Source organism: Caretta caretta, chromosome 7, assembly GCF_965140235.1.
Source record: "Caretta caretta isolate rCarCar2 chromosome 7, rCarCar1.hap1, whole genome shotgun sequence".
In the NCBI taxonomy this organism is placed as follows: Eukaryota; Metazoa; Chordata; order Testudines; family Cheloniidae; genus Caretta; species Caretta caretta.
Genome location: NC_134212.1, coordinates 19685295 through 19711949, shown reverse-complemented (window position 1 = coordinate 19711949; position 26655 = coordinate 19685295). Strand labels below are relative to the sequence as shown.

The following is a 26655-nucleotide window of genomic DNA, read 5'->3' as shown; positions in this document are numbered from 1 at the left end:
CCTATTGGGATCCAGACCCACATTTAAAAGCATTTTCCATCTACTGCACACACACACCAAAATAAACATGTTATTTTATTTCTTTACAAATTTTCAGTATAGAGTAGTGCATGCAAGTTTATTAACAAATGCTAGCTATTTGACAATAGGATGTCTTCGTTTTGCTTTATAGTGTAAACTCCACAGCAGTCCATATACAGATAAGGTTTTCACTTTGGAGATCACCTTTACTGTTAAGAGTTCTAGTCTATCACATTTAACATTGATTGAACTCGTGAGGTACACTAGCATCTTACCTGCTTGTAAAAATACATTGTTACATGTACAATACATATACTTTAGTGTATTAGACTGTAAAACACAAACAATGCAGGATATTTGCAACAAAGGAACACACTTTCTCCCCTCACCTCCCAATGTAAAAAACTGAAGCCACGGAACCATTTTTTATTCTTAAATTGAGAGCAAAATAAATTTTGGATTGCAGCCGAGGAGCCAGTTCTGGTTTGGTACAGGAAACAATTTTGCCTTAAACGAATAACTGCTAAATTGTTATGCTTTTAAAATGTAAACAATTCCATGCCTTGACTAATCTCAAAGCTACAGGGACATGCATCTAACCTGCTTTAATTAATCTGGTGCTAGCACCAGATGTGCATTTTTCAAGACATGCCATGAAACACCTCCCCACAATCAGTTACTATTTAAAGTCAGTAAAGGAAATTTTATATATTTACGGGAAGGTATGCATTACTCTGTGCTTTTACTCAGACTGAAACGAAGCTTAAAGAGCCTACTTTTGACTTTCAGGCAGTAACATTACTTATGCCTGTTGAGATTTTAAAAAGGCATACATAACTTATTTAGGCAAAACTACAAACATTGTTCTGCCACATAAGAGTTTGCATTTTCATATTCAGTGATCAATAAAATTTGCATGCTAGTGTTAGCGTGGTCTGTTTTAACCATTTGCTCTATTTCATCTAAAATTATACACACACAGTTAGGCCAAAACTTTCAAACACATGTTCCTAAAGCTAAGCACCTAAACCTAGATTTAGAAAACAAGAGTGGCTTAATTTTTTAGAGATGCAGGCACGTGCATCTTCCATTGAAGCAAATTCTGGTACCCAAATCAAGATTTAGGTGACCAACTTTGGGCACTCACACTTCAAAAGTGATGACCTTCATTCATGTGGATCCTAACAAAGGCTCATACCTGGCGCTTAAAACACATCCAACCTTATTTTACGTAAGGCAATCAAGTTTGATTCACTGATGTAGATTCACACTCTTTTAAAGGAAGTGAATCAAGTAGTAAACTGAAGTACTGAAGGGCATTATACAGCCACAAACTTTGTCCTTCAACTTTTTCACAAAATTTCAGTTTAGTGGCTTTTCCATTGCAAACAAGATTTCTGTTCCCTAAGTGCTATGTAAACAGGGTTCCAGTCTCACAAAACACACACATGATCATTCTGTCACCCCGAGTTTACAAAGGAATGTGCAGGTTCCAAAAAAGGAATTCAAAATTGGATGGTATTCCCTAATGTTTTATTTTACAGTGGTACTGCGCTTTCTTCCTGGAAAGAGGGAGTTAGATGTTTATTTTTATAAAAACTATTCACCTCTGAACACAGCTCAGACCCCTCTACTTTTATTCTGCAATTTATGGCCAGTGCAATGGCAGCAGCTTAAAAAAAAAAATGGAAAAATGAAATGGCAGTATAGAAGGCTTTTATATTTAAAAAAAAAATCTCAAATACACCACCTATGAGATCAGTTATCAAATTTGTTTTTAAATCCCTAAAAATCCCTTTACATATTTGCATTGCACAAATTGATCTGTAGCTTTTATATTCTGCAGCTCAAAGAATCATAGCAGCCTGCTTTTTAACAGCACTTTCTTGTAGCACAATAAGGCAGTTGAACTAGCTGTAACAACTTGCACGGTGTCATTTCCACGGGAAACATCTGATGCACAAAAATTTTAGAAAATAATGTTGGTCACTTATTAATGGAAGTCCAGTTTTAAAGGCTGACCTATAATATTGCAACAAAACCAAAGGAAGAAGGAAAGATGGCAGACTGATGTCTGCATTGTCAGATATTTTTGAATCATCTATTTCCCTATTAGCACTTTCCCATTTTGCCCAGAAATAAGCATGTGATGATAATCAACAATTTAAAAAAATGTTGTGACAAAGTTCATCATATTTAAAGTTTGTATTATTAAACATGTTTGAGAATAATATAATAGTATTAGAATATTCAGTTTTATTCTCCCAATCCAAATAGTAGTGGAAAGACCTAAATGAAAGTGCACAGCACAAAATTCAAGATTCTTCTCATCCTTCCCTCTTGTAACCTGTGCTCCTTATTTTTAAATTCAGTCTGCTTCATCCTCCAGCATTAACAGTGGACTATAAAGTTATTTTTATGTGGTCATATTATTGCTTCAGCAATTGGATTTCTCTTTCTGCTTTGCTAATGTGCGCTTCAGTTCCTTTAAGTTCTCTGTCAGTACCTCCACCTCATCCATCCGTCCGCTATGTTTGGCATCAAAAATATAAGCCTTGATATTATCAATCTGTTGGAGAAGGAGTTCTTCTTCTATAATGTCCTCTCCTGAGATTTCATTATCATCAACTTCAAAAGGATTGGTAGAAGTCAACCCTTCAAATGGATTACCAGAACTCTGAGCATTCACAGACTTTTGAAATGGATTTCCATTATCTTCAAAGGGATTTGGAGCACAAACAGTTGCCCCATTTGTTTGCTGATCTTCCTCATCATCTTCAAATGGATTATATTCTTTTTTATCACTGTGCAGGGCTTTGGTGGGCAAAGAAACCACCTGAGAACTGTCACCAGCCAATGTGTTAGCAGGGTCTTCTTCTACTGGACTAGTATCTGCCTCATCTTCAAAAGGGTTTAGGAACACTGTCTGATTTTGGTCGGTCTCTCTGATGTATTGTGGGGCATCTCTGGGTTTGGTTGGGAAGACTGAGTTCTCTTTAGTTACCTGTTTCTGGACAGCATCTGGAGACGGAGTTTTAGAACTTAGGCTGCTTTTGATCTGAGTGGTATCTAAGTCCAAAGCATGTGCTATCTGGTTCAGGTTTTCTTTTCCAGATTCATGCTGGTGCTGCTTCACTTCTCTGAAGTCTAGAGAACGTGTCCTTGAGTGTTGAGACATTGCTTTGTGTTGTTCCCTTTCCCACTCCTTCTCACGAAGGACCTGAAGCTGCTCCCTCTGCATCTCTTCCTCCTCTGCCTGCCTTTTAGAAAGCTCAATAGCTTTCAGAGTTTGCTGCTGATCATATTCATCTTGAAGCTGTCGCAGGTTCTCTTGCAACATACGGACCTCATCTAACCGATTAGCTGCCTTTGCTTGCTTAATAAAAGATGTAATATTGTCAATCTGCTGAAGAAGTGGGTCAGCTATTTCCCTTTGGCGAGGTAAGCTAGACGTAGGTAACCAACCTTCAGATTTCTTTACTGTGCCTCTTTTTGGATAAGGTACCTCACCATTGGGTGCAGCTGTGGATCTGGAAGCCAAATCTTTCTGCTTTTCCTCCAGTCTTCTCTGTGTTTCAAGTGTTGCCTAGCAGAGACAAGATTTAAAAGGAGACCTATGAACTTAAACTCCCATTTTTGCCTGAAATTTCTGTGCCTATATGGTTCCAACACCTGAGATTATTGTAACTGAAAAGTGTTAGTCACTTTTTGAGTTATTTTCTGCAGTTGACAGCATTTGTATCAGGTCAGTTTCCCCTTTGCTGAAAAAACTCAAACATCAAAGGACCAAGAAAACCCTATTTTAAAAAATTCAGTGTGCACTATTTGAAGGTTGTTCCATCAAAAATGAAATATTTTTTAAAGTAATTTTAAAAAGTTGACAGTGTCCATTTCAGAACTGGGCAATATGCACAAGTCTCTCAAAAAGGGAGGATTACTTCACTACTTTGTTCTGTGACTCATTATTTAGATTATAGGAGCAACGTAACAGATTTTTACCCATTTCTACTACAATTGGAGGAATATACAGGGCTCAAATAAGATATTAATGTTAAGAGGCTTGTCTTGGTGTCACCCCTTGTGTTCTGTGTTGATCAAACAAGACAAAACTCAGAGCCACAATTTAAAATCTACACTCAGTAATTTCCACCCAAAAACTAAGATCAGGTTGCTACAGACCTTCTGACCTGCAGTTATGCCTGGGGCAGTATTTGTATTATGCAGAATATACTGTTCCTCAAACAGTAACAGCCTGTTAGTAGTGGGGGTTAAAATACCTTTTCCCATCCTAGTATTTGCAATGAGTTCAGAAGGCCAATTACATGGAGATACTTCTGGATCATACAATGATGTGCCCATCCAAACTCACAAAATGAGCACATCCCAGAGAGAAGCAATTATCACACTTCAGAAGATGCTGGAGTTCCTAACAATAACTAGATGGTTTTTTCCTTGAGTTGATTAGGAGTTTCACAAATCAACTCAAATCCCACCACAGCTGCCTACATAAACCCTCTCCTGCTCTACACTAGTAGTAGTGTTTATATATAAAGTATATAACTGTCATCCTCTTCACTGAAGGTTGTGTGCACTTACTGAAAAACGTGCCTGATGAGACTGCAAAGAGCAATCCTAATTTGATTTGGGTATTAAACTGACCACGCCTGTCTCTAACAGATGCTCTTGTAATGGAATATCACACAGTATTAATTTAAAGGAGTCATAAATATAATGAAACCTACAGAAATCATATACATTAAATCTTAGACCAGAGGGCAAATGTGTTCTCCCTCAGGGAAATGCACTGAATTGAAGAAAAAGATTCTCATTCCTCTCTCTTCTCCTACCCCCAAGACATACGCAGCCCGCTCTTTGCTATTGACTCCTTTCCCCTCACAAGACATGCCCTTTCTCCCTCCAGGGAATACCAAAACCTCATTCCACAGGGATCCATAGAGAAATGGGCCAGTTCCTGAAAGGCTAAATGAGACACAAAGTCCAGTGCTGCGAACAGTTACTCACGTACACTGAGGCACAATGGAGTACTAAATGAGTAACTAATACAGGTGTGTGACTGCAGGAATAGGTCCTAACACAGCTAAAGCTAGATCCACATTGTCACCTGTTTTTCCATGTGCAGTTTTCTATCAATCTCCTGTTTTCTTTTCTCTTTCAGTTCTTCATACTTGTCTTTGGTTGGCAGGGACATCAGACCCAACAATTTTTCCTAGAGAAGAGTATAAATAGTAAAATACTACTGATAAACTGCAGGTTTTTAGCCTACTCAAAAACAGAAACTCTATTTAAAGAGTAAGGTGATCTAGTGCAGTGTTTCTCAACTTTTCTATATCACAAACCAATGCTCAACAGAAAAAAGTTTCCCTGCAGAAACTTAATGCTCAGGAAAATAATGAAAGCACATCTTGGTACGAATATACACTATTCTGAAATAATCGGTCTCTGGAGCACACATTTTAGTCTAATATCTCCTCAGAATTAATGAAAGTCTGAAAAGTTTAGCTTACAAAATAAAAAAAAATAAATGAGTTTTCTATATATTGGTACTTAAAATATTAATAAGCAAAAATTGGTGAAACTAGATGTGTAAAGTATGCTGTCATTTCAAGAAGAGCATTTAAACATGTTGCACAAGTGTACAGTATTAGGTTTCCAACACAAGTTATCTTCATGCCAAGGGAAAGCCTTAAGAGGCTCATCAGGTCAGACTGCAGGATATTCACCATTTAAATAGCCTGAAAAGTTATTCTTCTCCAATACGTAATTTAAGTCTAGTCATGGTTCTAATTTTTGCTTATGAAGAGAAAGCAGCAGAAGAATCACATATGTGCAACTCATGCTTTGTTTACCTGTACAAAAAGGGTAGCTGAGTATCTAATCATTCTCTGAAGTTGTAGAGTTTTGGGATGAGGTTGAGGCTCTTCATTCAAGCCTAGACTCAAAATCTTCTTACTGAATCAGAATACGCATACAGTGAATAAGTACAAAAATAAGGGCCAGGAGTAAGAAAAATTCAAAATAAGATACAGGTGTTAGAGACACACTGTCAACCTACATTCAGACAGAAGCATGATTTTTCTTAATATATTAGTACTAGGACTGTCAAGCAGTTAAAAAAATTAATTGCACTGTTAAACAATAATAGAATAGCACTTATTTAAATATTTTAGGATGTTTTCCACATTTTCAAATTTCACAGTACTCACTTCATATTTATTTATTACAAATATTTGTGCCATAAAAAACAAAAAAATTGTAATTTTAAATTCACCTCATACAAGAACTGTAGTACAATCTCTTTATCATGAAAGTTGAACTTACAAATGTAGAATTATGTACAAAAAAAACTGCATCGAAAAATAAAACCATGTAAAACTTTAGAGCCTACAAGTCCACTCAGTCCTACTTCTTGTTCAGTCACTCAGACAAACAAGTTTGCCTACATTTGTAGGAGATAATGCTACATGCTTCTTGTTTACAGTGTCACCTGAAAGTGAGAACAGGTGTTCGCATGGCACTGTTGTAGCTGGCGTCGCAAGATATTTACAGGCCAGATGTGCTAAAGATTCATATGTCCCTTCATGCTTCAACCACCATTCTAGAGGACATGCATCCATGCTAATGAGGGGTTCTGCTCGATAACGATCCAAAGCAGTGCAGACCGACACACGTTCACTTTCATCATCTGAGTCAGATGCCACCAGCAGAAGGTTGATTTTCTTTTTTGGTGGTTTGGGTTCTGTAGTTTCCCCATCAAAGTATTTCTCTTTTAAGACTTCTGAAAGCATGCTCCACACCTCATCCCTCTCAGATTTTTGAAGGCACTTCAGATTCGTAAACCTTGGGTCAAGTGCTGTGGCTATCTTTAGAAATCTCACATTGGTACCTTCTTTGCGTTTTGTCAAATCTGCAGTGAAAGTGTTCTTAAAATGAACATGTGCTGGGTCATCTGAGACTGCTATAACATGAAATATACAGCAGAATGGAGGTAAAACAGCAGGAGACATACTATTCTCCCTCCAGGAGTTCAGTCACAAATTTAATTAACAAATTATTTTTTTAACATGTGTCATCAGCATGGAAGCATGTCCTCTGGAATGGTGGCCAAAGCATGAAGGGGCATACAAATGTTTAGCATATCTGGCACGTAAATACCTTGCAATGCTGGCTACAAAAGTGCCATACGATCGCCTGTTCTCACTTTCAGGTGACGTTGCATATACAAAGCCAGCAGCATTATCTCCCGTAAATGTAAACAAACTTGTGCGTCTTAGTGATTGGCTGAACAAGAAGTAGGACTGAGTGAAACTTGTAGGCTCTAAAGTTTTACATTGTTTTGTTTTTGAGTGCAGTCACGTAACAAAAAAAAAAATCTATGTTTGTAAGTTGCACTTTCATGGTAAAGAGATTGCATTACGGTATTGTATGATCTGAATTGAAAAGTACTATTTCTTTTGTTTATCATTTTTACAGTGCAAATATTTGTAATAAAAATAATATTAAGTGAGCACTGTACACTTTGTATTCTGTGTTGTAATTGAAATCAATATATTTGAAAATGTAGAAAAACAAAAAAATATTTAATAAATTTCAGTTGGTATTCTAATGTTTAACAGGGTGATTAAAATTGCAATAAAAAAATGAATCATGATTAAAAAAAGTTTAGTTAGTCGCATGAGTTAACTGCGATTAATCGACAGCCCTAATTACTTCAACTAATACCTAAGATTACTGAAAAAGTTTACAGAAAAATATTGTTCAATTGGTTAATTCGTGCCTTTGGCAGCACTTTATGTATAGTCACTTTCACTATAGTTAATCTCCCACGTGAGTGGAGCTCACACAGTAAGAGGGGAAACAAATATTCTTACAAATTAGCAAGTGAGCCTGTAAAACTACAAAATATGGATAGGGAGGACAAGAATACTATTTAAACTTGTTTTTAAAACTGAAAATGAAGCTGAATGTGTCCCTTTAAGTAGACAGAGGTGCTGTGCGCATAGCAGATTCATGACCTAGCATGATTGGTTTTTTGGTTTGTTTTTTCATATTCTCACAAACTCTATTAGAAGAGGTGATTTTTCTTTTTCTGTGTTTGATTAAATTAAGTACAGTACATTTCAATTTCAAACATTGTGTCTCTAGTTTAACCCATCCACTAAATAGTTATAGAAATCTCTCTCAACAGTTTGTTCCTTACCTTAAAGCATCTATTAATTCATACACTTTCTGCACCTCCACCCTCAGGTCATTAGCATGTTCAAGATTGTAGGTCATCTCCCCAGCACTAGGAAAGAAAGAAAGAAAACACATCCTCATTTACACTAAGTTATGTCTTCCAAGCAATCTATACAATAGTAAGAATTAACAGGAGGCCTTTTAATATTACTTATCTCTTCTGTCAGATAAAAGGACTACTGCAGCTAATAAGATTTCAGGGTGAATGTTCTATGTTAAACTCATAAGTGAAAAATTTCTTATTTGCAAAAATGAAGACAATGGTTAATTTGTGAATACTAATGTTTCACAGAAAAGGTTTACTGTATGATTTTATGAACTCATGTATAGTACCTATATTTTAATACAGGCAGAAGAAAAACTGCTGTATCTTTATGTGTAATGTCTTCTGAATTTAGTGTGTGTGTGTGTGTGTGTGTGTACGTACATACATATGTACAGTTAATGGCATATTTGTTTATTTTGTTAAACTGAAGTAAAACAGTGATACCAAAGCTATCCTCTCCTTGAGTTGGTCAGAAATCAGGACAATTATCAATCAGCATGAAGAAACGATAAACATCAACAGTAGTTTCCTAGCATTTTGCTTTTTATATTTATTGAACAAAATATAACCAGTAAGGATTTGTAAGAAGGAAGGGTCCCCCCACCCATTTTCATATCTTACACATTATGCAAAAAAAAAAAAAAAAGAAAGTGACTATACTAGTCTGAATTAATTTTATATCAAATGATCCAACATAACACAAATCTCAGACATTTCAAACAAGCATCTGAAAACCCACCAGAATCAAGGAAAGGATGAGTCCTGTCAATTCTGAGATATACTTTAGTAATTCAGGACATTTATATTTAGCTTCAGCGATTGAGCTGCGTACTTAACATTTTGGTGTAATGAAGTCTCAAACAACATACTACCCATTTTCTTCCCTGTAGACCTTGTATTAAAAAAGCAAATAGCTTTTTGGAAAGATGCATGCAAATGCTAACATACCTTTTTTAATAGCTGAATCTCAAAATAACTGGCATTGCAACACATTTGACACTTCATTTAGTGATGGACATAGTACTACAGACTGTACTGTGGTATCATATCTCACTTCACTAATCCACAACCCTAAAAAATTTAGTCTTGCACCAATTTTCTGTACAGATGTAATAGCAAAGTGTGGTAGTGAGATCTCATTACTGAAACTCATTTTTTAAAATTAGACTTAAACGTTTAGTTTGTATTATTAGTATAAATAATTAAATTTGTATCACTCTGTTTGGAAAGTGCCTACAATATTTTGGGTGCTACGGCCATATAATTTAATAATAAAGCATAACTATACTTGCCAAAATAAACAAACTGAGCACACACAGGGATGTGGTAGCCTTGATTTGTCAGACAGTTTGTGAATTTATTCGCTAATTTGCAAAAATTCTAGGATCCGAAATGGGTCTCCCAGTCATTAGCACAAGTTAGTGAGGTCTTACCCTATACTTTACATTTAATATGTGCCACCAGAGAATACAAATATAGCCTTGTGAGGAGTCTAAGCATGACAACAGACACACAAAATAAGTCAATCTGAATGAGAGAATATGTCCCAAGAGGACCTCCTGGAAGTACCTATTAGTATGATAAATTAATTCATTTGGCTTTTGGAATTTTATAGTAGTAAGTAGGGAGAGGGTATTATAATCATCACACTTTATAGTTCTATACAGCCTTCCTCCTGAGGATAACCAATGCTCTTCACAAAGATAAAGACAACAGAGTCAAAAAGATGACTTTCCATCTAGAAGCACTGTATCTGGGAGCAAAACCCTGACATGCTCACCCAGTTATCTGCACTAATGATCCTCTAAAGTCTTCAGAACAGCTCAAGATAACATACTGCACCAGATAACGTGAGTTTAAATCATTGAAAGGGGAACCCTACTTAATACCCCACTTTGCCCCTTCACTGTAATGGTCTCCCTGAATCCATTTGCCATGCAGCTTTTTTCTCCTCCTTCAGGACCCAACTTAAAATGTTTGGTTTTAGCTCAATTTCCAATGCTGATCCAATGCTTTGTAAATAAAAAATGCATTGTCATTCCCTGAAGCCTTTGTTACTCAATGAAATAACTCATGTCCTAATACTGATCATACACTGTGCAGACCTCCTCTTACACAATAGAGAACCTCTTCCTTTGCCACAGCTAGCCTAAAGTCAAAGCCCTTTGGAATAGCATCTATTGTACTTGTCTGTAAAGTATTATGCAGACTTCTCAGATGAAATTCTGACCACTGACTTAAATAGGGCCAGAATTTCACTCATACTGCATAATAAACATTCACTGATTCAAACCCTCTACCTAACACCCTCCCCTCATTTTCACAAACATGTAACATCACTGGTACATCACACCGATGTACAAAGTATCTCTCCAGGCCACCTAGATGAGATATTTATATTTAGCTTCAGACATTTTAGACTGTCATCTGAAATCTCACCAGAATTAAGCTGAAGATGAAACCTGTCAACTCTAAGATATGTTTTAATAATTTAGGTCATTCACATTTACTAGCTTAGCTTCAGCCACTGAGCTGTGTCTAATATTTGGCTATAATGAAATCTCAGTGTCTAATATTTGGCTGTCCTCAAATCTCAATAGAGAATAGGTTGCCAGTTTTAATTACTATAGACTTTGTATTAAAAACAGATTTTTAGGGGGAAAAACACATGCAAGAAAATCACACAGGCTTACTTTAATGATTCTGCCATCTTTATGTATTCCGGAGCCTTCTGGTCAACCTTCTCCATGCAAAGCCGGAGTTTCTTGTTTAATCAATCAATAAAATCAAGAGATTAAAATGCAGCTCTCCAATATTAGCTATACACATACTCTCCTCACATAAAAAAAACAGACATTTCTATGGCATAAACCTTTCATCTGGGGCATGTGCATGTGCGAGTTCAGCGCTGATGAATGCTCTCAAATTGACTACCTGGGACAATGAGGTCCTCTATTTATCCACACAACAAACGCAGCATGCGCAGTAGCACAGCAAGCTTCCCTACACTGCCCCACCACTGAACCAAGTTCAGAGACCATTTCTAGGGCTGACGGTGTATATCTGTCATCATGACTTCTTCAGTCCTTGGCCTCTCTGCTGAGATTGCTGACAAGAGGACCAATTAGCACTAACTATGATGTTCTGATATGTGATATTGACATCTAGCCACTACAAACGGAACTAAAACCCGTCAATCCATTTCAGAGACATCACCAAAGAGCCATCAGATTATGACTTTTAGTCCCTAATGACTTGGACTGTATTTGAACCCATAATCTAGAACCGAAAGGCTCCTGTCATAGCCTATTACTAATTTCCTGAGCCATCCTGTTCACCTGCCCTCCAGCCCCCATACCAGAAACAGTTAAAAGCAAAAGGCATAGATTCTGTACAATCCATTAATGTAGTGCAGACACACAAATACGCACACACACATTTCTTTTAAAATGCATTTTATGAGCAACCCAGCTGAGGAAGACCAGAATTTGGGGGTCACCTCAAAACTACTGTCTCTAGATGATTAGAAATAAAACAGGTCACAAAGTGAGATGCTTCTTCATCAGGCTAGGGAGAAGGAACCAATTATTACACAGCCCTACGTACATTTAGATCCCAGCGAGTGGACAGATAACACCATCCTGTATTCCATTCTCCTAGAGTGGTGAACAATGAATGGTCCACGGATAAGGGAAGTCAGATGAGGGAGAATAAGGCAGGAACCACCTATAGTTCTATGCCATCTCCCACACCCACCCTGAGCAGGTAATAGGTTTTATTTTACCTCATAGAGTTTCACAATATCCGGTGTGTATTCTTTCTCATCAATCTGTTGCTCTCTTTTGAGTAGGGTGTCTTTACAGTGCCTACAGCAGCGGATTCTGTCATCATCCTTCTCATCCAGAACTGAGCTCACACTGCTTACACTGCTAATGCTGCCACGGCGGGAGCTATGGATACTGTTAGGTGAGGAGTTTGGACTAGTATGAGAGGCCAGGGCCTCTTTGCTGGCACTGGTGAGTTTGCCTGAAAACCACACACACAAACAAATGATTCTGTAATACCCAGAAGGCCAGGGGTTCTCAAACTGGGGGTCATGACCCCTCAGGGAGTCACGAGGTTATTATGTGGGGGGTCACAAGCTGTCAGCCTCCACCCCACACCGTGCTTCACCTCCAGCATTTATAACAGCATTAAATATTAAAAAAAAAGTTTTTAATGTATAAGGGGGGGGTTGCACTCAGAGGCTTGCTGTGTGAAAGGGGTCACCAGTACAAGTTTGAGAACCACTGCAGAAGGGAATGAATATTTCCAGTTTCTCATTGGAACCAAATTGATACACATGTTCTACACATGTCGGAGAGGAAACCACCTTGCTAGGGAGGAGGAACTAGCTATTGGGACATCCTACATCCCTTTGTAAGTAAGCAGTTTATCAGATTAGCAAGCTGCTAATCAGATAGATGAGGACCTTATGTTGTAAGACTCTCATGTCCAATAATAATTACCAAGATTATTTATATATTAATAATTAGCCAGAGTTATCACAGCTCCTCTCTGGAACTATAGGACGGGCCTGAAGACACAAAGGAGAATTAAATTAAAATGACTGTATGATCAAGACCAATGTTAATCAAGTGATTTTGTGAACTAATCCACATTTAACTCATAAAAGGGAGGATAGTATTTTTGTCACAGTAGTGTCAGTGGGTTCATTACAGACTTGATAGCTGACCACTGCAGAGCACTATCCACCTGTCTTCTTCCCACTGCTCTCTTAAATAGTCATTAGTTCTAGCAGACCAGAATATAAGGGCTGCAGCAACAATTTGTCTTGTTTAGTCAAAGCTACCAGGTGCTACAGCTGCTAGGAGAAGACATGGTGTAGCTGTCAGAGCACATCACTAGGAACCAAGAGATCTGGATTCTAGTTCTGTTTACCTGGGTCTAATACTTATCTAGCCTGCAGTAAGGCTTAATTCATTAATGTTTATAAAGCACTTTGAGCTCCTTGGAAAGATGCTACAGAAAATGAAAAATTACAATATTAAAGAAATTCAGCTGCACCACACTGGGAAATCTTGGGAACTGGGAATACCAAATGGAGAATCATAGATAGGAACCTTTGATGAAAACAGACATAAGCAGCTCAGATGGAAAAAGCTGAACCCCTTTAGTTGGTGTTCTCAAAGAGAGAACGACAGGAGTAACTCACATCTGCCCACCGTACTCACTCGCCAACGGAAGGCTGACAAGCTCCATACACTTCTTGCACATGATAGACCCACAAAGGCGGCAGTGATGACGTCTGTTCCGAATGCTGAACTTATTGCCACAGTCTGGGCAGAACGGTACATCCTGATCATTGACCCAAGGCACAACAGACTTCTCTATAGCTGTTCATGGGGAAACGGACACAAAAACACTCCACCTTAGAACCACCATGAAATCCATTTATCAGCTGGTGTGAAACATCAGGAAAGTTAGTTTGATGTAAGCGTGTACCAACCTCTTATTTTAGCTGACTCTGTATTTGTTCTGTCAAATGACGTAAGCTGGCAAAGGACACACAGAGGAGTTAATCAGGTCAACTGCATGCTTCTCATAAGACAATATTTACACACCTCAAGAATGGCATTTTTAACAGCTTGGACTGCTCAGTCTTGACAGCATTCTCTTATGTACTAAAAAGGTAATCCGTCCTTTACAGCAACCTCCCTGTACTTTCCCCACTATTTCTACAGCAACACTGGTGTAAACAGCACATGACACACGTAAGCCAGGTGCCTGACCTGAGGACTCTCACTAACTTCGATGAATACAACAGATTGCTCTTGTATATTCTTCCTACAGCACCCATCATCACTGTACCTATGAAAAGATACAAGTAAACTAGAGCCACGAGACAGGGTCCATAACAGAATATGAATAATAAAAGATTTGGTGCAAAAATATGAAGCAGACAGTATGAGGGAGGAGCTTAGCACTGCAAAACTAGAAGAAAATAGTAAAGGGATGGCACTTGGCCCATTGAGAAGAAGAAGTTCTTAAAAGTATAATGGACAACATGGAATAGGGGCATTAACTCAAACTGAAAATGGAGCTCTTAGTACAGGACCAGGCCAAGCACAGGACACACAAGAAAATGAGAGCCAAAAAGGAGAATGTATGGGAGACAAAATATTTATGACTAAACCTTCAACATTTCTGAAGCAATTTGGGCATTACACAAATTGTGCACATTACAGATTCAAACAAGGTTTTACATCAGGTCTTCTATACATTCACAGGAATAAACAAGAAGTAACAAATTTACCTTCTCTAACCTGATTATTAATTTATTGACTTCAACAACATAATGATCAATTCTAGCTGCTCGGTGTTTCTTGAAATCAGAAAGATGACTCCTCATGGCACCTGGTCAGAAAAGACAGATTAAGAAAGTCCCCAGATTCAGTCACATAACCTTGTAAATGTCAGTTTAAAAGAAACGTTAATCTCTTTTCACTGTTTGCTACTCAGGTTCAAATGGAATTTTAAAGACAGATTGGAATCCTGTTTTTTAACAGCACTGCTTTGAATAGAATTGTATATTAAACCTCTTATCTGCAAACTGGCTTTAGTGATAAACGGAGCACTCTACTTCTACCACTAAAATTACAAGCATTACTTTAAAGACAGCAAAAGCAACAAAAAAACCTCGTTATTACTCTCTTGATCCCTCAATTACCAGTCAACAACAGCTTACTAAATGTAAGAGTTACTTCCTTTTCATTTGCTGACTACCACTGGAATTGGGAATAAAGCTGTCAAACAGATATTAAAAATGTATGCAACTGCAATTCCTCTTTCAGATTTCTAACTTCCCTTTTTTAATCTTCAAGGATTTTAAAATCTGACTGCCAAATACGTAAGAAAAATCAAAACTGCATAATCACTTCAAGAAAAGTGCAATTCAACACAGCTCAAGATGTTTCTTCTAGTTCATATTTTATTCTCAGATATGCGGACAAATCATGAAGTAATTACTTTTTTCCTGTAACACTGTTGATGGAGCAAGAAATCAATGCTGAGGTTACACTACAAATATTTGTTCATAAATATAAAACAGCATCTGTCGCTTCACCTCTTCATACTAGTGCAAGCCAATCATCACATACAAAATATGGGTCTCTCTGAAGACAAAAATTCCTTATGCCTTGCTGCTGAAAGAGTAAAACATTCAAAGCCTAACTGAACAGTACAATACACCATGAAGCTCACCAAACTTAGGCTCTGGCAAACCAAAGGGACTGAGTTCCAGAGGTGTAGGTCTGCCATCAGTCCTGTGGGATTTCATCCCACGACCCAACAGCAAAAATGCCCCATAAAACAATAAGCATAAAAACAGGATACAGCATAAGAGGCAGTCTCCAATAATGATATTAGAAGTAGTTCGAGGTCCAAACAAGATACCCTTGAACTTTAAATAAGTCTTTGATATGGACCTGAGCTTTACCAAGCAGGCCTGTCTCTAACAGTGCTGGGCCCCCGGACCTCCCCCACAAACTCAAACCCAAGCAATACAGAAACATTGAGAAAATCTGAACCTGAATCCATACTTAGTAGCTCAGGGACAAAGTAACACATCTATTTTCTAAAATGTTACTCAAGAGCCTGAGTATAGTTTAATAAAGCAATACACAAGGCATCAGCTCTCTACACAGTGGACCAAATTCTATGTAGACTTACAATCTGTGCAACTCCAATGAAATCAATTGGATTGTACTGAGTGTAAATTAACAGAAAACCTGTCCTACTACACATGGCTTTCCTGTTTTCTTACCCAGTTCTTGGGGCTCCCACATGTATGGATCTACACCACCATAACTGAAAGACTCGTATCGCTCCTGAGCTCCAGTATCAGTTCGGTCATCTCCATCTCGTTTCAATAGCTTCTTCTTTGCTTTTTTGGCCTTTTGGACTAGATCTGAAAAACAGATCGAACACTAAGCAATCAGTCCCTGAATGACATTTGTCATTTGAAGCCACTATAAACTTCATCTGCTCATTTAGCATAATTCAATTTCCTTTAAAACAATAATAGTTTTCCTCCTTCATAAAAATAAGCTGGCCTGGTGTACAGAACCAGAAAGCATCCCCATACTTATGTCAGACAGCGGTGAGGCTGGACATAAGGAGATGCTTGGCATTCACAGCTCCTGTTGATAAATGGAGTTACAGGTGCTCAGCACTAGCATCAGTGTTTGATGACAGAAAATTATGCAAAGAAATTAATCTAAATAGTGAACTGTTGACTAAAACATCATTGCAGGGATCCAATCCTGCAAGTGGTGCACACCTTGCAAGTGTTGAGGACCTCTCAATTCCCAGTAATTTCTCTGGAAGATGAGGTTACTCAGCACTTCACAGGATTGAACTTCAAGGGAGAGAACCCTGTCCAAAGTCAACTTACTAACCCAACCCTAAGGAAAGCTACAAAATAATGATCAGCAAATGCCTTATTATCTTCATTAAACATTATAAAGGCAGCTACTTGAACATACCACTATCTTTAGTGCAGTACCTTTGTTTTCGAATATTCTGCTTATAAATGGCTTTGCTTTGCAGTACTTAGTTACATTCTTTGTAAATTCACACAAAAAACCCACAAGTAAAAAGATGACATTTAGCAATATTGTAATAGTGAACATATTTTAAATATTAATGAATTCTACCAGACTACTTCACATGAGATGAATATTACTGAGAGGGGGGCATGGTCTAGTGCAGAGGTGGGCAAACTCCAGCCTGAGGGATCGTCCTACCCTGCCCAGCCTCTGAGCCCCCAGCCCTGCCCCTGCTGTCCCCCCTCCTCTGCAGCCTCACCTCGCAGTGCTGCCAGCACTCTGGCCCGCCGCTCCTGTCAGGCAGTGCAGCTGGCTCCAGCATGGTAAGGGGGCGGGGAGGTTGGATGATGGGAGTCAGGGAACAGGGAGCAGTTGGATGGGGAGGAGGTTGCAGGAGGGCAGTCAGGGGACAGGGAGCGGGGGAGTTGGATAAGGGGTGGGGTCCCGGGGGGGGGGGCGGTTAGAGGCAGGGGTGTTGATGGGGTCATGGCAGTCAGGGGTCAAGGAGCAGGGGGGGTTGGATGGGTCAGAGGTTCTGAGGGGCGTGGTTTGGGAGCGAGGGCCAGGCTGTCTGGGGAGGCACAACCTTCCCTACCCAGCCCTCCATACAGTTGCGCAACCCCAATGTGGCCCTCAGGCCAAAAAGTTTGCCCTCCCCTGGTCCAGTGGACCAAGCAAAGGACTGGGAGTCTGAAATTCCTGAGTCTTCATCTGTATTGCCACACTTGCCCCTGAGATATTGGCCAAGGCATTTTAGTATTCTGTTTCGGCTTCCCCCTCTGAAGAGATATGGGAATACTTAGCTACTGACACATGGGGATGTTATGAGAATTAATCAGCTGAATGCAAAGAGCTCTGAAGTTGAAAAGCACTGTAAGTACTATGATAATATTGGTCAAATTCTCTTATTTGGCTCAACCTGGTGTGAATATTAATGTGCCAGTTAAACCATCTTCCCAATTACCAGCAGCTCACAGGAATACAGTGTACCCTGACAAAGACTTATTTTTCAAGCAATCTGTGAAATTAAAACACTGGACAAAGTACTAGATATGAGAACACACAAGTCTGATTCATTTAGCAGCTATTAGAGTGTAGGTAAGCAGCCTATTATGTGGAAGTTACTGTTCACTGCAGTGAATTGCCTGCAGACCCTCCCACATATAGTATTTTAAACAGAACAAGTGTCACATTTATCCACCAGCTAGCAATAATTACATTTTGTCCTTCTAAAGCACCTTGCTTCCAAGGATCTCAAAGCACTTTATACAAATATTAAGACTCATAACAGCTGTGGGTTGAGGTCACAGGTATGATTAGCCCCATTTGACAGATGGTTAAATTGAGGCACAGAGGATTAGTTTCACATAGGTTCAGAGTCAGTTGCAGAGTTAGGAATACAGCCGAGAAGTCCTGACACCCAAGACTTTCCTCTAGACATACTTCATTTCTAATATTACTGAAGTGTGTCACCAAATCTATCCCCTGGCTGTTGGCAATAACTAAGAGGGTGTGCCACAGATCAGGGGGGCTGTTAGGGGTTTATACTGTTTTTAAGACAACTCTTGATAGACAGGAGCCTACCTTAACTTTCCAACCACTGCCTATGCTGTAGGAGGAGCTACAGTCACTAGTCCAACCAATTAAATAAGAAAACAATTACTGTTAGCATATTACAGATGAGCATTAGTAGCAATCCTATAATTAAGGTTACGTTGATACTTTCACTTAAAATTAGGACTAAAATCCCTGTTTCACATTTTAATGATGAGACAGTCTCCAGTTTATCACAATTACTGTTCAAAAAACAAAACGAACTTTTCTAGAACATTTTCTGGATAGAATACTTGATAACTATACAGGTAAAGAGAAAACTAAAAAATTACAGTTTTGAATTTCAGCCTCCAGGGTTTTTTTGTTTTGTTTTTAGCAGTTTTGGTTTTTGTTTTGTTTTCAGGACACAGGGAGTAGCCCACAGCCACTCCAAACTACACACCATACATCTGCAATACCACATCTCAGAGACAGCACTTTTGACATTTAAAAAGTATACAAAATAAAAATTATTTCCCTTGATGAAGTCATCCGGAATAATTTAAGCAACAGCCAGAGCCAACGTGTGGCTAATATTAATGTTTATTAATTCTGTTTATAAAGACCTTTGAAACCCTCAGGTGAAAGGCTCTATAAGAAGTCCCGAGTTAATGGAGTAACTAGGGCTGGCTTAGACTTGCTGCGGCCTGGGGCTGAAGCCTGAGTCCCACCACACAGGGCAGAAGCTGAAGCCTCATGGCTTCAGCCTGGGGTGGCAAGGCTCAGGTTACAGGTCCCTTGCCTGGGCCTGAAGCTTTTGGGCTTTGACCCCCCGGCCCGGGGTGGTGGGGCTCAAGCTTTCTGCCTTCCTGCATCCCAAGCAATGGTGCTTGGGTGGGTTCAGGCCCACCTGGGTTCATGTAGTAATTTTTGTTGTAATAAGGGGGTCACAGTGCAATGAAGTGTGAGAACCCCTGCCTTAGTGAATCACAGCTCTTTATCAGGTCAGTACCACTAAAGTGGATATTAAATTATTTATATTACCAAAGCCTTAGGAACTCTAGTCATGGACTTGGACAACATCATGATAGGTGCTGTGCAACCACATTAGCATCTTAGCCTTTGCTACTCTGATATCTTCATAGAGAGACAACCCAAATCTGCATATGCAAACAGTGAGGAGGGAAATCTGTGAAGATTATTTTGTTCAAGGAACTGGAGTCAAGGGGTTAGAATATGATAATTCAACACTGTTGGTTCCTGAATGCTTTTTGCTAGCATATATATTAAACAGTTTCAATATGATTGTAGACAGGAGCCTGAGTTAGCACCACCAGCAGCTCCTCAATGGCCACTATTTATTTCTTTGTCTGTGAAGGGAGGGAAACTTGGTTTCTCTTTGGCCAGATTTAACCTTCAGGTTATAGGTTTAGTATCTTCACCACTGGCATAACTGATTTACACCACCCTACACAAACAGCCTTGATTTACACCAACTTACATAAATAGCCTTTGTTACACTTGTTTAACAAAGCCTTTGTTAAAGGCTTTCCAGTCTCTTGAGCTGTGAATTTCCAGTAAAGTCCTTGTTTAGAAATATCTATTTACTATCAAGCTACTATCTGGCAGTTTCTAACGAATATTGTAGGATAGAAATCCGTCACACAAATAATATATAACAAGTGAAAAGTGAATAGTAACATTATAATGCACTTCAATAGTTGTCATACAGTATCTACTAAAGATAGAAAAGTTATGTGATTGCATGGTACTATCATTTGTCATAAAAAGTTTAACACGTATATTAATGCGTCATGGGATACATGCAAATTGGAAACCTGCTGTACTTTTCCTCATTGTTATCAGTTACCCAGCACATCTCAGTTAAAATTTACAGTCAAAAGGGCTACCTGAGGAGTAAGGTACTACTCGACACAAGTGAAGATATAATCTGGTTTAGAGATTTTTTCTTGTGGACCACTTCTCCTTTCAGTCATAATGGCATAGACCCATCTCCTCTATCCATTTCCTACTGTGCAAACCATCTCCCATCTCATTCCTGATCTCATAGATAAGGCAAAATTTTTCTCACAGAGGTCACGGAAGCCTGTGACTTCCTGAGACCTCCATGACTTCAGCCCGCGACAGCTGGGAGCTGCAGGGTCCCCTGCCTCCCACGTCGGCTGGGAGCTGCGGGGTACCCTGGGGACTTTGAAGGTTGGACAAAAACAAGAAAAAGTATGGGTTCCTCATGACTATCAGAGACAAAAGGTTCTTTCACATCCACTTCATCTCCCCCCACAATAAAAACAAATAAAAAGTTTAAATTTAAAAAAACATAGTACATTAACACAGGCCCATGTAAAAAGCATATATAAATGATAGTCTTATCCATCCACATTTAGGACACTTTGAACTCAGCAAGAAATCACTTAGAAATATTTCTGATGTGTAGTTTGAATACTACTCCCCCACTTAATATAAAAGCAATTTTGTTGTTTTCTACGCTAGGGTGAGTTTTACTGGATATGGCTTGACATGAATAACTATGACAACGTAGGCAGATAAAAACAACATCCTTAAAAATGCAAATTAAAGAAAAATCTGAAAAAGTGTGACTATTATATTTTCAATTAAAAGGACACTACTGAGAAAGCAGAACCCAAAATTTAGGTGTTTTTTGTTTAAAAGCAAAAAAACAGTCAGGAGAGCTAACAAAGCCTAACACAAGGTCTCTTTTTCTTAAACCAATGAAAAGAATATTGTTGTTTTGGTTTAAATATTCCAGAGCGGTGCTTGCAATTCCAATACTACAGCATTGTGCTAGTGCACAAGAACCCCAAGAGCGAAACTGACTAGTCTACTTTAATTGTCCAAATTGAGTGAATGGCTAAAAGCAAATGAGCCGCTGAAGTGGTGAAAAGTAAATCAGATTTATAAAACTGAATTTTAATAATCTAACGGGTCTAAGAGTAACACAAGCTATGCTTTTAAATAAAAAAGATGGTTTGAATATATGGCTTTTAATCTGTGTCCTTTTAAGCGGCAGTGGTGGCAGAGAGTGGTCAGTTTAGATGAGCTATTACCAGCAGGAGAGTGAGTTTGTGTGTGTATGGGGGTGGGGGGGATGTGAGAAAACCTGGATTTGTGCAGGAAATAGCCCGACTTGATTATGTAAAGAGTTGTCACTTTGGATGGGCTAACACCAGCAGGAGAGTGAATTTGTGTGGGGGGGTGGAGGGTGAGAAAACCTGGATTTGTGCTGGAAATGGCCCACCTGATGATCACTTTAGATAAGCTATTTCCAGCAGGACAGTGGGGTGGGAGGAGGTATTGTTTCATATTCTCTGTGTATATATAAAGTCTGCTACAGTTTCCACGGTATGCATCTGATGAAGTGAGCTGTAGCTCACGAAAGCTCATGCTCAAATAAATTGGTTAGTCTCTAAGGTGCCACAAGTACTCCTTTTCTTAGTGTCAATTATAGTTACAAATGATAAAAATTCAAAATTAAGGAAAAACAATTAAGCAACTTTCCAGAAAAACACTCAAAAGACTGTTTCTGCACATTTTACTCTACACATAAAATGAAAGTGTATATGAACAAAAAGCTACGAACAATCTTTTATCATCACAAAAATGGAAAAGTATGATTATCTAAACAGAAAAGAAATCCAGTATAAATATACTCAAGGCACCCAACAATTAAGCGGTTTAATTGACAAGTTCAAGGCACCCACATTGTAGTCAGCTGACAAATCCAGTCAATTTTTGACATTATGCCCAGGGAAGTTACAAGGAAAACTGCTATTAATTCTAACACTATAAATCATCCATGTACTGACAACTTTCACAAAAGTGAAAAGCCAGCATTTTCTAACTTGGATGCATAAAATTAGGCATCTGAAAATCAAGCCACTTATTTAGGTGCCTAACGTTAGGCAAGCAAGGTAGAAAACATTTTTGAAGCTTTCTGTTGGAAACTGTACAGTAATTATTCTTTGGCCTAAATCCATTTACACATAAACCAACCCTACTCCTAACTCATTTTAATCAATATTTTAGTGAAGTGAAATTTATAGGTGAGACGCTTTTAGGAATCTGTAGTACAACTTAAACATTTTTCACTGTATGGAATTTTACAGAGCAGAAGTTAAAGCTGCTGTCATGACTCTTACTTCTGAGCTGTCCTTTGACATCTCTGTCCTCGCTTGAGTGTTCTTCTTCATAGTGAGACTGAAGCTGATAGAAAGACTGCAGATCCTTCAGGCACAGTGGACACAGAAAACCCTCTCTCACTTCTACAGGGTCATCAAATGGAGGAGGGTAGCTTGATGCCATGGTGTTTTGTTCACTCGTGGGATACTGCTGTCCCCCAAGTCTTAGCAGCAGTGGAACAGCAATATGCTGTTTATTAGCATTATGTCTGATGAAGCAACTGAGCTAATGAAAAGAAAGTGCCATCGTCCCTTGTAGCTTGTGCAAAACAGCACTCTGAAAGAGATCCACAGAGCAGTTTTAAACAGGATGAACAGTTTTAACTCAGTAACTCTCTCTGATCTTTTAATACTCCAGTTACAGCCTAGAACACTGCTCCACAGAGGACTGAAGGGCTCTCAACCTTTCCAGACTACTGTACCCCTTTCAGGACTCTGATTTGTCCTGCATAACCCCAAGTTTCACCTTGCTTAAAAACTACTTGCTTACAAACTCAGACATAAAAATACAAAAGTGTCACAACACACTATTAATGAAAAATTGCTGACTTTCTCATGTTTACCATATAATTATAAAATAAATCAATTGGAATATAAATATTGTACGTACATTTCAATGTATAGTATATAGAGCAGTATGAACAAGTCATTGTCTATATGAAATTTTAGTTTGTACTGACTTCACTAATGCTTTTTATGTAGCTTGTTGTAAAACTAGGTAAATATCTAAATGAGTTGGTGTACCACCTGGAAGACCTCTGCGTACCCCCAGAGGTACATATACTTCTGGTTGAGAACCACTGGACTAAATCACTACTTCACCTCTTCATATCACATGGTGCACAGGACCCTCAAATATTTTGTGGGTGGAAAAAGTGGACCCTTCCTTCAGGCAATACTTTGGCGTAACACACAAGTTTCTCATAAGCTCCTTCACTTGGGAAGAAAACTTCTATGAAGAATGACAAGGAATGCTAAAGGAAATAAAATTGTGTGTCTGACCCAGAATGCTTGGAATACTGGAAGCATTCTGGTAAATATTTTTAGCAGTACCAAATGTGACAGAGGACAATTTCCTGGATACACTGTAATGAATTAAGTTAAACCTTAATTAAGTTTAATATCTTTGGGATCCATTGTATAAAAATGCAATTGTTTGTGTGTTGTTACTGTATGATTGTATGTAAATTTTCTAGGAGACTGACTAATGTAAACCTTGGGGAAATATTAGGAACTTCAAAGAACCGTTTGGGACAATGGAGGTGAAGTGGGTTTCCTAGGTGGTACTTGGGAGGCTGTTCAGCGTAGAAATACTCCCTGAGAAGGGACAGAGACATGCGTCTCCACCCAAAAGAGGTGTCAGCCAGGGGTTTGAAGCCTAAGTGTGGGGTGCTTTTGCTGGATCAATGAGGGGAAATACGGGTGCTGTTGCCCTGAACTGACGCCAAGCCAATGTACTAAACAGTTGAATAGGACAGTGAAGGATCCTTATTGCAGAGAAGAGTAGGTCAGGAAGGTAGGCACACCTAAAAGGGAGGCAGCCTGGTTGAGGGTCTGCTTCGAGGAAGGAGGTAGATCTGGTCCAACATGTGTTTGTAGTATAACTTCCTGACCTGCTCCACTGTATTCAAGAAAGGGCTTAATCTATTATTCTTTATCTGATTCTAACTCCTTCCTACTCTGTAATTTAGTTTCTGTTTATGTCCCTGCCTGTACATTACATTGCTTTGTCCCAGATATTGTTATGCCATTAGTTGGCTCCCAGCTGTTGGAATTCCTTCCTAATGCTCTCATCACCTCTTATCTCGAATATTCACATCTCGATACATGAGAAAGCTGCTTTAAAAACTATCATCTCACTTGTACATAACACTTTTCATTCCCAGAACAATGTACACATCCGAACTCCACAACACGCTTGACATGCAGCCACCTCTAGGGTGGCGCGGCCAACAGCGCAGAGCAACACTGCCCCAGTTTGTGAAAGGAAGCGAGGAATGCCACACCCGACTGGCTGCGTGATGGGCATGTAAAGTGACCCGGCCGCGGCCCAAACCGGGACAGCCTGGCAGTCGTGAAACTCTGCCAGGACCAGGTGACCCGCCTGCGAGACCTGCAGCCCCCGCCCTGGGTTCGGCCCTGACTCCCCGGCACCGGGGCGCTCCCAGCCGCGCGCAGGCAGCAACGTCAGCACCCCACCCCCAGCTCACCCCACTGAAACGGGCGGGGGGGGGGGACTACAATACTCTGGGGCCCGGCAGCCGTTACTCGGCCCCGCCCACTCCCGTGAGCGAGCGGGGAATCCCCCCGCCCTGCGGCGCAAGGCAGAGGCGCGCGCCCCAGCCGGGGCGCGGGCAGGGGCTCAGCCCCGCCTCACAGGGAGCCCAGCCCGGCGGGCGGGAGCTAGGGGGAACTCGGAGCCCACCCCGGGGCGGGTCTCACCTCGGCTCCCAGGCGGCTCCCGGGCGCGAGAGGCCGTGGCCCAGCCGCGTCTGGCGGCGCTAGGGGCTCAGGCCCGGGATTCGGGCAGGACGAGCGCCGAGCCAGCGATGAGGGAGTGAGGCGGGTTCATCCGGGACAGCGGGGAGGGGCGGGGCCCGGCCGAGGCGCCGCTGCCGAGCGTCGAGTCATGGATCGAGTAGGAGGGGCTGCTGGGAGAGCAGGGAGGCTTGCAGCAGACCAGGGCCAGGGCTGGAAGGGAATGGGCGGGGAGGCCAGGGCCTAGGGCAGGGTGTACCCTGGGCTAGAGCATGGGCAGGCTAGGGGCTGTGATCCCTGTGGAAGTGGCATTGTCAGAGCCCATCTCCAGCATTGCCAGCCCGAACAATCATGAGATTGAACAGTGGGGAAGGGCAGGAGTGGCTGGTTTCTGGTTTCCGAACCTTTAGGCTACACTCCCGTCACGTTTTCATGCTTTTCTCTGCAACCCTGAGGGCTGGGGACTTACTGTTCTCATTTACATGAGAGCTGAGATTCTCTTGTAATCAATTGTCTTCACAAGTTGGGGCCGTGAGCAGAACATCGTATGCTGCAAGGCTTATGATAAAATTGCAAGAGTTGGCAACATAGCTCCCAGAGCTGGGGTACTACGCAAAATAGGACATATTACAAGAGTGGAGATAAAATTGCAAGTGTTGGCAGTACTGTGTCTTGCTCAGCCCCCTTCCCCTTTTGGAGTAGCTTTGGTGGCCATGGTGGTGAGGATGGGAGTGTGAGACAGAGATTCCCACCTGAAATATCCTATAGTCTAGGTATAGTTGGCAGGAGATCATAAATTCTAGGCTTACCTCTTCCACTGACTGTGGTTAATTCTGCAATTCACAGTCTTGTTACTGAGCATACCGGAAATAACCCAGGTTGCTAACATTACAGATCCAAGTCTCATTCTCTGATCCACCCTGTCATTCAAAGAAAGTATGTCAAAGCGAAATGCTTGACTGTGCTGTCCACTGGACCACACTTTACTCCCAGAGCCAGTAGTAAAACCCAGGAGTCCCAGTATCAAATTTTCACTGCTGCCTCACAAATAGTTGTGTAAACCACCAGCAAAGTGTGTGTCATGTCCCTTTTCTGATACCAGTTACCACCTTATCTCAAGTGGAAGAGGTCTGTGCTGTGGATCTGAAGTTTCCTGGGTTCTAATTGCTAATACAGGTGTGGAAAAATAGTGCATGATCATGTAAACCTGTGTCTGTCTTGTATGTTTAAGTTGTAAACTCTATAGGGCAGGGACTGGCTGCTACTCTGTTTGTACAGTACCATGTCTAATAGGGCCCCATTCTGGGTTGGTCTTTAGGCACTACAATAATAAACATGATTATTATTATTCTGTCAACTTAACTACTGCCTCTTGCGAGGGTAGATTTACTACAGCGAAGGAAAAGCTCCTTTTGTTACTGTAGTCAGCGTCTGTAGTACAGTGATGTAGCTACGGCGCTGGAGTTGGCCACTGAATAGTGTCCCCCTCTACCAC

General features: G+C 40.1%; 1 protein-coding gene across 1 annotated transcript; it reads right to left on the bottom strand.

The window, feature by feature from the left end:
- Positions 1 to 62: 62 nt before the first annotated feature.
- On the bottom strand, positions 63 to 25255 carry RBSN (rabenosyn, RAB effector). The gene is made up of 12 exons (XM_048858711.2): positions 25125 to 25255; positions 22644 to 22959; positions 16149 to 16292; positions 14640 to 14740; positions 13833 to 13878; positions 13558 to 13719; positions 12108 to 12349; positions 11017 to 11087; positions 8240 to 8326; positions 5889 to 5991; positions 5144 to 5248; positions 63 to 3607 (listed from the first exon to the last, which is right to left on the bottom strand). The coding sequence occupies exons 2-12, from the start codon at positions 22804 to 22806 to the stop codon at positions 2459 to 2461; spliced, it is 2373 nt and encodes a 790-aa protein (XP_048714668.1). The 5' UTR covers positions 22807 to 22959; positions 25125 to 25255; the 3' UTR covers positions 63 to 2458.
- Between the last annotated feature and the right edge of the window lie 1400 nt (positions 25256 to 26655).